Below are 13941 nucleotides of genomic sequence, written 5' to 3' on the forward strand. Positions count from 1 at the left end.
ACAAATTTGCATAATGCCAGCCTTTGGTCATCATTGGCTGCCCGCAAACAATGTCTCCTTTGCCCCGCTCTCAAACACTAGTTGTTTTCTGAGGCCTGGAATAGTGTTGTTCATAACCGCTGTTTTCAGCTCAGCAAATCCACTTTGATATGGTAATAGGTGTTTTTGTTTCTGATGTGCACTGTAAGCGGGAGACCAATCACAAAAGACTGGGCCTTCTGACCAATCAGAGCAAGGCAAGTTTATTTATATACTGTAGCACATTTCAAAGACAATGGTAATTCAAAGTGCTTTACATAGAAGAAATTAAATAATCAAAATAAATAAAAATAATTAAAACAGTTAAGAATAAAAAAAAATATTAGAGTTGTGAAAGATAGCAGAGTAGTGTTTCGGAAAGGAGGAGTTTAGAAAGACTGAATCTTTGAACAAACCGTTGTCAGGCTTTCAGTGTATAATATGAGGAAAGTGTTTTTGACCTTGGAATATTGGATACATGTAAACCGGTTGTAGGAGACTTCCAAAACAAAATTAGAAACCTTAAAAATAGCACAATAGGGGCACTTTAAAGTTTTAGTATTTATTTTTGTTTTTGTCATTTTTATTATTTTTCTTTTTTTAAATATGTATGTATTGGTTTTATTTATTTTAGTTTTAGGTTTAGTTGTTTTAGTACAAGTTAAACTACGTTCAAATGAGACATGTTGCCTTTGTCAACTAGATGAAATAAAATTATTTTATTTTATTTAATTTTTTTGTTTAATTTTCAGTTAGCATTTTTTTTAAATGGTTTTAGTTTCTGTTTTTAATTTTAGTCAACTATAATAACCTTAGTGCTGATATTACGATTTGCATTACACGAGAGTAGGTGTTAAAACTTCATGCTGATTTGTACTCAGCTTTCGCCAAGATAATCACCAACTAAGACGTAGCTTTACAGTAACCTATGCTTCTCCATCCATTTACGCTTCTTTCCATCTGGTGACGTGAATCTCCTTCTGTCTGGTGTTAATAGCTGCAGTGTATTGCGCGTCAGAACACACAACGGCTGCAACCACAGTGCGGTCCCCCCATAACAACCCTCTGGATTGAGCGGAGTAGGGAACATCTCTAGGGTCTTCAAGTGGGCACCTTCCGTCCTCAGTGTTTCGTCGACTAGCCCACGACACCTCTAGAGGGTTCGACAGTGACTCTGGCGTCCCAGAGTCCCCCCCCTCCGTCCCCCACTCAACTCAGCCCAGCTTACTGACCTCTACTTCCCTCTTGCTGCTGAGACCTAACCACAATCTCTCCGCAACCCAACCATACGCGCCAACCCGTTTGACTAAGGCTGTCGAGCCCCACTGGTGCGTTAATATGCAGTTTCAGTGGCAACGGTTCCGTATGGCATACCACCTACCACAAAACACAATATCTGCCCAACCACCCGTCATTCACGCAATATACACAGGAACGTAATGACTGTAAATACTATACAACCAATACAAATAAACCAACATTTGCTGCTGAGACCTAACCACAATCTCACAATCTCTCTGCAACCCAACCATACGCACCAACCCGTTTGACTAAGGCTGTCGACCCCCACTGGTGCGTTAATATGCAGTTTCAGTGGCAACGGTTCCGTATGGCATACTACCTACCGCAAAACACAATATCTGCCCAACCACCCGTCATTCACGCAATATACACAGGAACGTAATGACTGCAAATACTATACAACCTATATAAATAAACCAACAGACTCTTCAGGTTTTCAAGAAATCTACGAAACCGTAGCATGGCGGCCTGCACACAGCCAGCTAGAATCTTTCTGTCTCAACCACAGCCAGTCGCTGCTCCTTTCTGCTGCTTCAGATAAGTTCTTTACTGTGCGACGCAACTCTTGGCCACTGAATCCGACGTCTCTGAGGAACCGGGTTATAGAGTGGTTGTACAGGTAATATTGTTCTTTAACTGCCCTAAAAGTGCCTTGACATCATAAAATGTAAAGCACAGAGACACCAAACTTGATATGATGATGCACAAATTTCACCCACTACTCAGGCAAGTGCTGTGATATTTACATTTTTGCTAGGGAAACACATGGGCTAGAATCAAATTGAATGTCTAGAATCAAGTTGAATTGGAGTATTGATCATATGCTCTTCCATTTCCATCTATAAAAACATTCAGATATTTTCAAATTTCTTTGTTCAAAACTTCTGATGACAACTTTTTTTTTTCACGTTGTGCTCAATGTGCTTGGACCGTTATAATTGCCATTATTTTTATTTGTACAATTCTGTATAGTGGAACAGAAGTTACACTTCACTTTCAACTTAGGTAGTTTACAGTCAGTATCATGCCTGTACACTCTTGTCCAGAGAGCGACCAACCATAGGCAATGCCAGGAAGACATGATGAAAAGGGCTGATTTTCAGGTGTCACAGGTGATATTACAGGGCACTCATACTGACTCACTCATCAGTTGTAAACAAAAATAACCTTTTCATGTCTGAACACCTGAACCAAACACTGGGAGTAATAATGTCTTCAGCAGAAAACAGGTTCTGATTAGAGACACTTCTGGACTGACATGTTTTATGTGAATTGACATCATGTAATGAAAGGTAACGTCTAGGTTACTAATGTACTTACGTCAGTGACTGACCAACTGGGATCTCGCCTGAGAGCCCAGTCACCTTTGAATGGTATCAAAACAAGCCAACGGACATTGACAAGTGAAATTTGCATCGCGAACCACTCCTTGTGACACGGGGATATAAGGAAGCGTGCTGCACTCACTGATCAAGTTTTCGCTGAGGAGCCGAGAAAGTGTCCTGGCCGCTCACCTGTGGTTACAGGGATTGTGGCGACAGGACGTAACATCTCCGTTCCCTCCTTCAGGGAATGGGTGTTACATTACTAACCTACATGTTCCTTAACAGTCAGTCACGTTTGACATTACGTCAGTGATTGACGAATTAAGATCCCTAAGAAATATAATCGATGTGCCTTCCCAGCGCCCCGTGTAAGCTGCCGCATCTGCTGGGGCGGAAAAATGGACAGGGCTGTATGTGGGGAATGTTGATCACTGCTGTTCCATCTTACCCTAGACTAATTGGATAACACTATTCCCAATAGAAAGGAATGCTACAGATACTACATCCTGCCTGTAGGGAGGTAACATGTGGAGTTACACATATGGACTGGCCATTTAGGGAAGTGCTTCATATGGAATGTCTCTGTGGTAGATTCTGCCTTGTCAGGGATGAAGTCAGTACCATTACAGAGACGGCAGAGTGGACCGGAACAGGGAACAAGCTCGTCAACAGGGAAGCCTTATCATGGAAAATACACATATGGGATCACCCAGAGGGGAATCACAACATGTGGACCTAGTCTAGCACAGGGGCTGACCACCCGGGCATACACACAAGTGCTAGACCTGGCATCAGACGCCTCTGCCGCATGGAGGATGCTGCTGGCCTCCAAAGCAGACAAAGAGAGAGAGGTTCTGAAGCTCCGTATGTTACCCAAGCAAAAAATGCAGTCTGCCTCCTCTGGGGGCAGTGTTTGCAAGTTCACCACCTGGTCCCTGATGGAAGTGGTGGAAACTTTGGGCCCGAATTCCAGGCATGTTTCGCTGACTGAAAGGTCCCCAACCCTCTTGATGGAGGTGAGCACAGTCTTAAGAGACAGGATCTTAATCTCGACTGACTGCAGACCTGCTCTTCGTCCTCCCTGACCTTGCACAGTGTCTGAGTGAGCAGGGTTACTGGGGGAAACCCATACTTGCAAAGGCCCCAGGGCCAGCTGTATGCTAGTGCATCTGTCCAAAGGGTCCCCAAGGTCAGAGAATAAAACAACTGTCAGTGGCACATGTCCAGAGAGGCAAAGGGGTCTACCTTTTCGGCTGCAAAGAATCTACAAATCAGCTGGAACACCTGGGGGTGAAGTCTCCAGTCTCCCAGGAGCGTGAGCTGTTGTGAGAGCATGTCGGCTGCATGATTGAGCTCGCCCGGAATGTGAATGGCACGAAGTGACCGGAGTTGCTTCTTGTAGCAAAGTTCGTTGTTGTCACAGCCCAGGCCTGATCCTCTCTCATCCTTCACTGTCGTCACTCCTCCTTTTATGCTTCCTTGGTGTCACCGCTCCTTTGCTGCCCGACCTCCTCAGCACCGCAATCCCTCTCAGCAGCGAGGGCCTTCAGACAGCGTGTCTTCCTCACGGGTTTCTGCACCAATGTAGCAAAGTTCGTTGTTGTAATGGGGAGGGAGAGGCAGGAACCGGTGAACATTTAAAGATTTTTAATAACAAAATAAAACAAATACAAAACTAAAGTAAAGACAGCAGCCCTCCAAGTATGCTGCCACATACAAAACATAAGATAAAACAGCCCAGGCCTGGTCCTCTCTCGTCCACCACTGTCGTCACTTTTTTTATGCTTCCACTCGTTGAATGCTTCCGGCCGTATAACCAATGCTGAAGCGGTCTCATATAAAGCAATCCGAGCGTCATGACCATGGATGCCATATGCCCCAGAAGCCTCTGAAATACTTTCAATGGAACCACCGTTCTGCCCTTGAAATAAATGAAAGCAGTTCAGCACTGCCTGAGCGAACTCTCCCATGAGATGCGCCGTTACGTTGAACAAGTCCAACTCCATACCGAGAAAATAGATCCTCAGCATGGGGACAGTTTTCTCTTTTCCCAGTTGACACAAAGCCCAGGGTGGCTGAGGTGCCTGAGCACCAGGTCCCTGTGTTCGCACAACTGTTCTCGCGGGTGGGATAGGATGAGCCAGTCGTTGAGATAGTTGAGAATGCAAACACCCACTTCACTTAGCATGGCAAAGACAGTCTTTGTGACCTTCGTGAAAACACGGGGCAACAGGGACAGTCCGAAAGGGAGGAAATTGTACTGATATGTCTGCCCCTCAGACGCAAAGGGTATGAATGGTCTGTGTCGAGGGAGAATCGAGAAAAGGGCACTCAAAAATGCGCTTCTGTGTTAACATCTTGACCTAAAGCGTGTGAAGGGTAGTGACCCATTGCCTTTCTTGTGTACAATGAAGTAAGGGCTGTAAAACCGCAATTGTTATTGAGCATCACCTGCGTGCCCCGCTCCAGGCCTTGAGTCTCACGGAAGGAGATCCAGATGAATAAAAGAAGGAGTGATGACAGTGCAAGAGGAGAGAGGACCAGGCCTGGGACTTTACCTTATGTTTTGTTTATGTGTGTGCGGCAGTCGTCAGAGAGGGGCTGCCACTTTACTTGGTTTTGTGTTTGTTTATTTTATGATTAACGTGTTTAAACGTTCACCGGTTCCCACCTCCTTCTCTGATCAACTATCCTTGTTACAGTCAATCATTGATGTTATGTTGCATGTGACTGACTGATAGGGAACTGAGGCTGTCTCCATTTATTGATGCTTTTGATTATTAGCCATTTTATTGTTTCTTACTTTTTGGGTGGGTTGATAATATTTTTGAAAGAAGGCACATTAAATAAGGGGATGATTGTGGACTACATAAACCAGCCAATGAAATCCTTCATCATTTGTTCAAGTGAAGAGGTGTTGTTTGTCGCCACATCACAGATGAAGAGGGAAAAGTCTTCATATAGGATCCTTTAATTTTTATTGTGATTTCTCTGTACATTTGACCACTTCCGTGTTTGGAAGTATCATATAACAGGACAACTGTTCATCCTCAGGAACTGAAAACCATCTCATAGTCTCTCATTACCTAAAGTTTGTAAGTCGGTTCTCTCATTACAGGACAGAAATGATACCTGAAGGCCATAACCTGGATTCCTAAACGTCTCTTCTAGATCTGAAGACTTTTAGAACTGGCAGCAGAGCAAGCAATGAGACTGTCAAAAAGTCAGTAAATTCTGAGCTTTATGCAAATTGGAGAAAAAAGCCAACCAATTGCTGTGTTCTACCATAAGTATTTCAAAATTGAATTGAACAGTTGCTGATGCAGCACTTTTTAGGAAACAGTGCATACATTACATAGCCATACTTGCTGTATTTCAAATGAAGTTTGGATGCTTTAATTATAGTTATATTTTGTTTGGGTTATCAAAATTTAATCATATTTTAAAAATTAGCTATTTTAAAAATGGCCATTCAGAATTCAAATAAGCATTAAATGATGTATTGAAAGTAATCATAGAGAGAACAGAAAAAGAAAACAATCACGTTAACTTAAAAAACTTTTTTGTTAATTGAATATAGAAAATACCATAATACTAAAAGCGCATAACAAATTAAAAAGGAAACAGAAAATATATATAAATAATAATAATAAATATCAAAAACAACTATGATATAGTATATAATAAATATGAATAAATAAAATAAAGTCGTTGGCAGTAGTCAAGTCACCTTTATTTATATAGCGCTTTTTACAATACAGATTGTTTCAAAGCAGCTTCACTGAGATAAACAGGAAAATAATTAATTTTGTTAAATATAAAATTAAATGTCCCCAACTAAGCAAGCCAAAAGCCAATGGCGACAAAGGCGAAAAATGTGACAGTGGCAAGGAACCAAAACTCCATCAGGTGACAGAATGGAGAAAAAACGGTATAGTAGTAGTAGTAGTTTCCTTGGCGAAAGCACTTCTGCCACAGTATACTGTTAATCCTACAACAGTAAAGCGTTTTTTCTTTTCTTTACCAGGGATGTGATCTGGGATGGGAGCAGGCGGTTGTTGGTGTATCAGTAATCAGCTGGCTTTATCTGGACTTGTCACGCACTCAAACCGCAAATCAGAACAGGATGTGCTGGGAAAGCAAGATAAAGCACTTCATAGGGAAGGGTATGTCCTAGACACTTTCCTTCTATTTTAAATTCCCAATTGAGTGGCTGCTTGCAGATATGATATGTGTAAAAAAGTTAGAATGGTTATTTTTTACTAGTCACTATTTTCCTAGGGTAGTAGGGATTATTTGTTTTTATACAACATTAAGTGTGCCAGTTATGTTTTACATAGGCTACTCAATTTTTTTTACAGCATTTATAAAGCATTTACTATCATACAATTATGAGTAATGATATTTTGATTTACACATTTATTTACACATTAATTATATATATATATATATATATATATATATATATATATATATATATATATATATATATATATATAATGCACTACATTTAATCACAAAACTGTAAACTGTATATAGTTTAGAATTTCAAGTGACAGACCTTAAATGAAGTAGAAAAAAATATAATATTTCATGTTGGTATCACATGGCCTGGGAACTAAATATTAGCAGTTCAGTAATAAACTTACATATTAATGTTTTGCAAAAAATATATATAGTAGATCTAACACAGTTCAACAGTCTATTAACATCAAATGCTATTACAGTACAAAAAGATATTACCGCAAATCAAACATCGCTATTACAATTAAAAAATATACATTGCAGCACTGCAGTTAGAAGCGAGAAAAAATTTGTCACAACACATACTATACAGTTAGATAACAAACCCTGAAATTTCCCTTTAGGATTTCCCTAACTAGAAGGGACCCAAGGCATACAAAATGTGGGTCCCAATTTATATTAAGTGGCTTTAAGTACTATGTACTTACATCGAAAAATAAGTACAATGTACTTATTGTGTTCAGGTTGAATTTGTAAAACACTTTTGCTGCTATTGACATGTGATACTGCTAAGGTTAGGGTCAGGTGTGGTGGTATGGGTAGGTTTAAGGGTGGGTTAAGGTGTAAGGGAAGGGTCAACAGTGTAATTACAAATGTAATTACATAAATTAATTACAGCTGTAATTACATGCAGGTATTTTCAAAATATAAGTACAATGTAAAAACATGTATGTACACAATAAGTCCATTGTATCAAATTATTAATTTCAATGTAAGTACATAGTACTTAAAGCCACTTAATATAAAGTGGGACCAAAATGGGTCTCACATTCAACTTATTATAGACATAGATGTCCTGAATAGTTTAATAGAAGACGTCCTGTGACCCACTGCAAGATTCTCCAGACTGGGAAGGAGGCTGCGGGGAACACAATGGAAGTGGACTGCGTTAAACCCACCTATGTTTGTTTGGTAATTATGGATTAATGGTAAGACGTCAGTAATAAAAAGGCATCGACCTCAACAATACTGTAGTGAGAATAGAAACCTTGGAAATAGTATCAAGGTGCACAGGGATTAAGAGGAACAATAAAGTGCTGTAAGAGTGTACTGTACAAATTTCTTATATAGTGACTTTCACAATGCAGCACAGGGCTAGTTTGAGCTAAAGGACCCTAAGCAACAACTTAACAAAGAAAAAGTACTTTATGCTCAATGCAGTCATGTAAAATATTAACAGAACACTGTTAAAGTCAACATAATAAAAGCAATTGTATGTCTGCGTGCTATATACCGACTAGGAGAACTAGAATTAGTAACATATAAATCTCTTGACTAAATAATGCTATGCATGTACATGTCTCAAAACTCTTAGAAATCAAACATGGAAGCTTTCATTTGTATGAATAAAGTAAGCCTTGTAATGTTCTGTTGTGTAGCTTTTGCTTTGCTGCTCTTGCAGAGTATACCATCAGTGCATTGTGCAGTTACAGTAATGCATGGGTGAGTTTTTATACCTGTAGCTCGTTATGAGCAGGAACATTTTTGCCTGAGTATATGAAGTCTATAAATAGATTGATATTTTTTCACATATGCAGATATAAGATATTCTTCATTGTTTGTTTTCTTATCCAACCTTCATTTGCCAGAGTATTTAAGTTGTGTGCTTTGATTTCACTTCAAACTTGAGGTCTTTATCTCGGTTCTGTAGGAGTCTGAGACATTTCTACCAAGCCGTCCAGGAGTTCTGCGCTATCACGGAGTGTGACAGACACTTTAAAGGCTTTGGGTTTAATCGTGAGCCCATACTCAAAGTCCATGCTGGGAATACTTTCTGCTGTAAAGCTACATTGATGTAGCAGCAAGGAAGTGAAGAGGAAGAGCTGTATCTTGGACAGGTCTTCTCCAATGCATCTGCGCTTCCCCACAGAGAAGATCATCACATTGGTGGTTAAGTCTTTGTTGAGCACTCCATCCTCGTCCAAGAAGCGCTGTGGGTTGAATACCTCTGGTTGATCCCATTTGGTCGGGTCATGGTTCAAAGACCATTGGTTGATAAAAATGATGGTGTCTTTGGGGATGCCATAACCATTGATGGACGTGTCCGTGGTTGTGCTGTGGGGGATCGTTACGGGGATGAACGAGGTGAATCGCATGACTTCATAGATGAAGGCTGTGAAGTAGGGAAGATGGGGCTGGTCTGCAATGGTTGGAAGGCGACTGCGATCCACCACTCTGTCTATATCCTCCTGAAGACGTTTCTGGACATCTGGATACCTGTAATATAAGTAAAGACTTCTTTCAGCAGTTTCAACTTTCTACTGCTTGAGTTCAACCAGTCACCAAGAATATATTATGGACATTAGGGGTGTAAATCGGAGCCTTCATGACGATTCGATTCGATACCGATTTCTTAAGCCAACGATTCGATTATTTTCGATACTTCAGAATTCCCCGCGATACGATTCGATACGATTCAATAATCGATATTTTTACATGATATCTATTAAGTTTCAAATAAATCAACAAAAAGTTTATAATTTGCCTTTTATTGAGAATACAGGAACAGTATTCTATTCACATAATGTGTATGATGTGCTCAATGCACTGCAAATAGAACAGCAAATATAACAGTTACTGCATACAGTACAAAACTTGATTCTATCGAATCCTGGTGCGTTTCCGTGCATCTTACCTCATCGCAAACGTGACCGACACATGATAGAAAACAAAACGCGGGTCAATATATTGTGTTTTTTATTTTATTTGGTGCTATTATGCACAGCTGAGTGAACAACACCGGTTTACTGTGTGCCGCATTTGGCTTTTTGCTGATTGCAAACGCAGGAGACAGTGGATTTCCATTAATGTGTTGCCCTGAGTCCACGCGCTATGTGTGTGTGTGTGTGAATACACTGCAGACTCTCTCTCGCTCTTATCCAAGGTAAATTATCAACACTATCAGCCCTTACATGTGTTTTATTTAACTAAATACATCATAATCAGCTAAAAAGCATGCGCAGGTCACTTACTTCCTGAACAAGTGCGCACTCGAGTCCGTGATGCTTTCACATTCACGTGAGCCGCGGCACGGTTCGAGTGCAACCGAACTCAGCGCACCTCCTCCAGGCAGTCTCGGGTTTGGTATCCCAGTGCGCACCAGGGTCAGCGTGACAGACAGCGTTTACATAATTAGAGATTTTTCATGCGAACCGTGCCCGTTCCGAGTTGGTGTGAAAGCACCCTAGACTTTTCAAGTAAGCTGTTGAAGTAGCCTTTTGTACACGTTAGCGCCTGTTTGTTTACGTTAGTAACTGCTAGCTTGGAATTCGCCGACTAAGTGACTGAAGGTGCATTCACACTGGCAGTTTAGTTACGTTAGCCCAGTGCATAACAACAATCGTTTGTACGCATATGAGCGGATGCTGAAAATAGACAGGCGGCAAAACAAACACATTAATCGATACTCTTGCGGACGCATCGATGCATCGAATCGTCGGCTGTATAATCGATGCATCGATACGAATCGATTAATATTTACACTCCTAATGGACATTGAATGTCAATATTGAAAACACTTGTAATGCGAAGCAAAATAGCTCTTTCATTGAGGATGTGAATGTAATTTGTATCCCTTATCTGTTTATATATAAAATAAGCCTAAAATAAGTCTCATCTGTACTAGTATCCTGCATGAATCAATCATTGTGTTGAGTTTCACATAGTGGCCTACATGTTTAAAAGTGTTAGTGGGTCAGATTTCATTTTGTGTTTCTGTAACCTGCCCTCATTATTTGCTGCCAGTACCTGCACGGAAGAGTTACATAACACACAAAAGCTGTTGGGTGTTATTGAGATCCGTCTGTCTCGTGGACTCTTGTAAATCTGTAAGTTGTCGCACTGCAAAGCTATAAATCGCCCAAAATTAAATTTCTTTCTTCTGTTGAACACAAAAGAAGTTATTTTAAAGAATGTTGGTAATCAAAGAGTTGATGGTAGACATTGACTTCCATAGTAGGGAAAAAAACATACTATGGAAGTCAATGGCTACTGTCGTCAACTGTCTGGTTACCAACATTCTTCAGAAATATCTCCATTTGTGTTCAACAGAAGAAAGAAACTCATACAGGTTTGAAACAACATGAGGGTGAGTAAATGATGCCACATTTATAATTTTTGGGTGAACTATCCTTTTAAAGTACTGCATAGTTCAGCTAAATAAATAAATAAATAACAATGCTGTTATAATGTACTCACTTTAATGTATTACTTCTAACATTGAAGGCATTAAATGGTCTTGTACCTCCATATCTGTCTGATCTACTTTACTCTTACCACCCTGGCCGGTCCCTTAGACCAACTGAACTTGGTTTATTGTCCATCCCTCGTTTTCGGTTGTCTAGTGTAGTTGGAAGGTCAAGCCACCTTGAGCTACGGAAAGGCGCTATATAAAAAAAAAACTACTTCTCTTCTTCTACTACTACTACGACTACTAATGTTAGTTTCAAACCCATATTTTTCTTTCTTTTTTTTTCTGGGAGATGCATTGCAGCGGCTATTTTTCATGCAATGAATGTGATTATTGATTGATAGTGTCAAGCAGAGTATATTGAATGAATCATGATGTTTTTTTTTTCCTTTTTGGAGCTTCACAGTATAAATCATTGTCCACTGAGCAGATTGAAAGTCCAGCAATATTTCTTCTTTTCCCACAAAAGTAGTTTTATGTTATTTAAAAAATAATGTTATACTTATTTAATTATATAATGTGTTAATGTTATTCATTAAAAAATAAAATAATATATACAAACTAATAAAAAAAATTGTAGCAATAAGAGTGTGCAATAGCAATATGTGACCTATCCCTTTAAGATTTTACTTTTATGGTAGACCAAAAAAAAAAAGGCATTTACCTGACTAGTAACAGAATGATCCACTGTAGAGCTGTAGATAGAGTGTCTTGACTGGCTCCAAAAATATCTGACATGGTCGATGGCACGAACTCCTTACCCAGAAAGACCCCCGGCCCCCCTGACAGCCCTTTATCCAGAGCTACGATGAACGCGTCAGTCATGTCACGGACGAGGCTCAATGAAATAGTCTTGCGGTGCTCCACCACTTTGGAATGAATAAACTCGTAAAACTCCGTGTTGAGTGCTTTAAACTGGCCAAAGAGAGTTTTGATTGGGTTTGGGAAGTACTGCAGCCAGGGCATCACATCCACGATGCTTCCAGCTCCGACTGTCTTGGTAAATTGTTCATTTCTTCCCACCACCTGCTGGAACTCCGCATCATCAAACGAGTACCGGTTTCCGAAGCACACGGCGCTCATAGTGTTCGCCACCGACACCACCAAATACCGATGCGGTTCGAAGAATTGGTGCTCGCGAGTTTTAGTCAGAAACAAACGGATGAGCTCTCCGATCTCGCACACGATGTGCTTCTCAAACGTTTGTTTGGTGTAGATGTTGGCTGTGGAGAAATTTCTCACGGTGCTTTGGGCGATCTTCCGATGCAGTTTCCACCACTGGCTGTAGTTACCGAACGCCATACTTTTCCCACCGGACACGAACCGAAACGAAGCGAAGTCTGGTCTGCCGGCAAAATCGACGGCTTTTTTTATAAGTGCCTCTTTAATCACGTCTCCGTTTAGAACCACCACGTCTCTGCTGCCAAGTTTGATCTGAAACACGTTGCCGTATTTCTGGGCCATCCGGGTGAAGAAAACATGAGGACAGGTACCGAGCTGAGCGGCGTTACCGATGACCGGCCATGGGAACGGACCCGGTAACTGACACCGACCGGGTCGCCGCCAGAACATGAGCGTTAAACACACCAGCAGAGACAGCAAAGCACTCCGCGTCCAAAGTTGAATGAAATCACCCACAGCCGCTAGGAAATCCATTTTTGATATATTTACAAGCCTTTAAATCAATGCCTTTAAATTAACTTTGAAGTGGTCACACACAATTTACCTGTTAAGCATCAGATCACTGTTAAAGTTTCCAGCGCTTGCGGCGTGTCTGAGTGATTCATATGCAATTATGGAGTGGGATAAAGTTAGAAGTGTTGTGATGGTTGGTCTAAGATGAAATGAGTTTATCCAAGAATTGATCCACGACTAAATCACATCACTGAGAGTCTCCTCCTTTACACACACACACACACACACACACACACACACACACACACACACACACACACACACACACACACACACACACACACACACGCTCACGCGCTCTCTCTCTCTCTCTCTCTCTCTCTCTCTCTCTCTCTCTCTCTCTCTCTCTCTCTACCTATCTATCTATCTCGCGTGAAACAATGTCATCATGCTAACAAAACCTGGTAATCGTAATTTTAATACACCAAAGAATTACTGAAATTACGAAATATTACAAATAAAAAACGTGGGCCTAAATATATTGGGCAAAATTGGAGGTGAAACTGTTTAGCAAGGCAAAACGTGTAGCCTACTTCCAGGGTAAAATAAATTATATTTTATCGTCTTAAGTTATCCACAGAATGGGTGAATATTTTTTGCTTAGCCTAATTCAAAGCTTTTATATGTAATGGGGATGCTTTAGTTTTCTCGTTTTTGCAACTTCAGTACCGTGCAAGTCAGAACAGATAAAGAATGATGGTGTGTGCTGAAACTTTGGATCAGAAATAATGCTTGACAGGACAATATATAGAGTACTTCCTTCATCACTGTGGAAAATACAATAGAAAAGATAGCAAGTGATGGAAAATTATGCAATGCTGGAGATTTTTGATAGTATTTTCCTCTTTCTCTGTTTCCACCTGTTGCCACTAGGAGGACCAATTCCCA

General features: G+C 40.5%; 1 protein-coding gene across 1 annotated transcript; it reads right to left on the minus strand.

The window, feature by feature from the left end:
• Positions 1–7212: 7212 nt before the first annotated feature.
• Positions 7213–13169, minus strand: cyp1b1 (cytochrome P450, family 1, subfamily B, polypeptide 1). The gene is made up of 2 exons (XM_077236372.1): positions 12023–13169; positions 7213–9386 (listed from the first exon to the last, which is right to left on the minus strand). The coding sequence occupies exons 1-2, from the start codon at positions 13012–13014 to the stop codon at positions 8804–8806; spliced, it is 1575 nt and encodes a 524-aa protein (XP_077092487.1). The 5' UTR covers positions 13015–13169; the 3' UTR covers positions 7213–8803.
• Between the last annotated feature and the right edge of the window lie 772 nt (positions 13170–13941).

This window comes from Siphateles boraxobius, unplaced genomic scaffold (assembly GCF_051911475.1).
Source record: "Siphateles boraxobius isolate OS27281-9 unplaced genomic scaffold, OSU_SipBor_1 20, whole genome shotgun sequence".
Lineage (NCBI taxonomy): Eukaryota > Metazoa > Chordata > Actinopteri > Cypriniformes > Leuciscidae > Siphateles > Siphateles boraxobius.

What these genes read in the sequence shown, in the direction of transcription:
- cyp1b1 (XM_077236372.1), bottom strand. Translation starts at nt 13,014, where the DNA reads ATGGATTTCCTAGCGGCTGTGGGTGATTTCATTCAACTTTGGACGCGG. An exon ending in ATCATTCTGTTACTAGTCAG is followed by an intron (nt 9,387 to 12,022) that starts GTAAATGCCTTT and finishes CTTATATTACAG; the next exon opens with GTATCCAGATGTCCAGAAAC.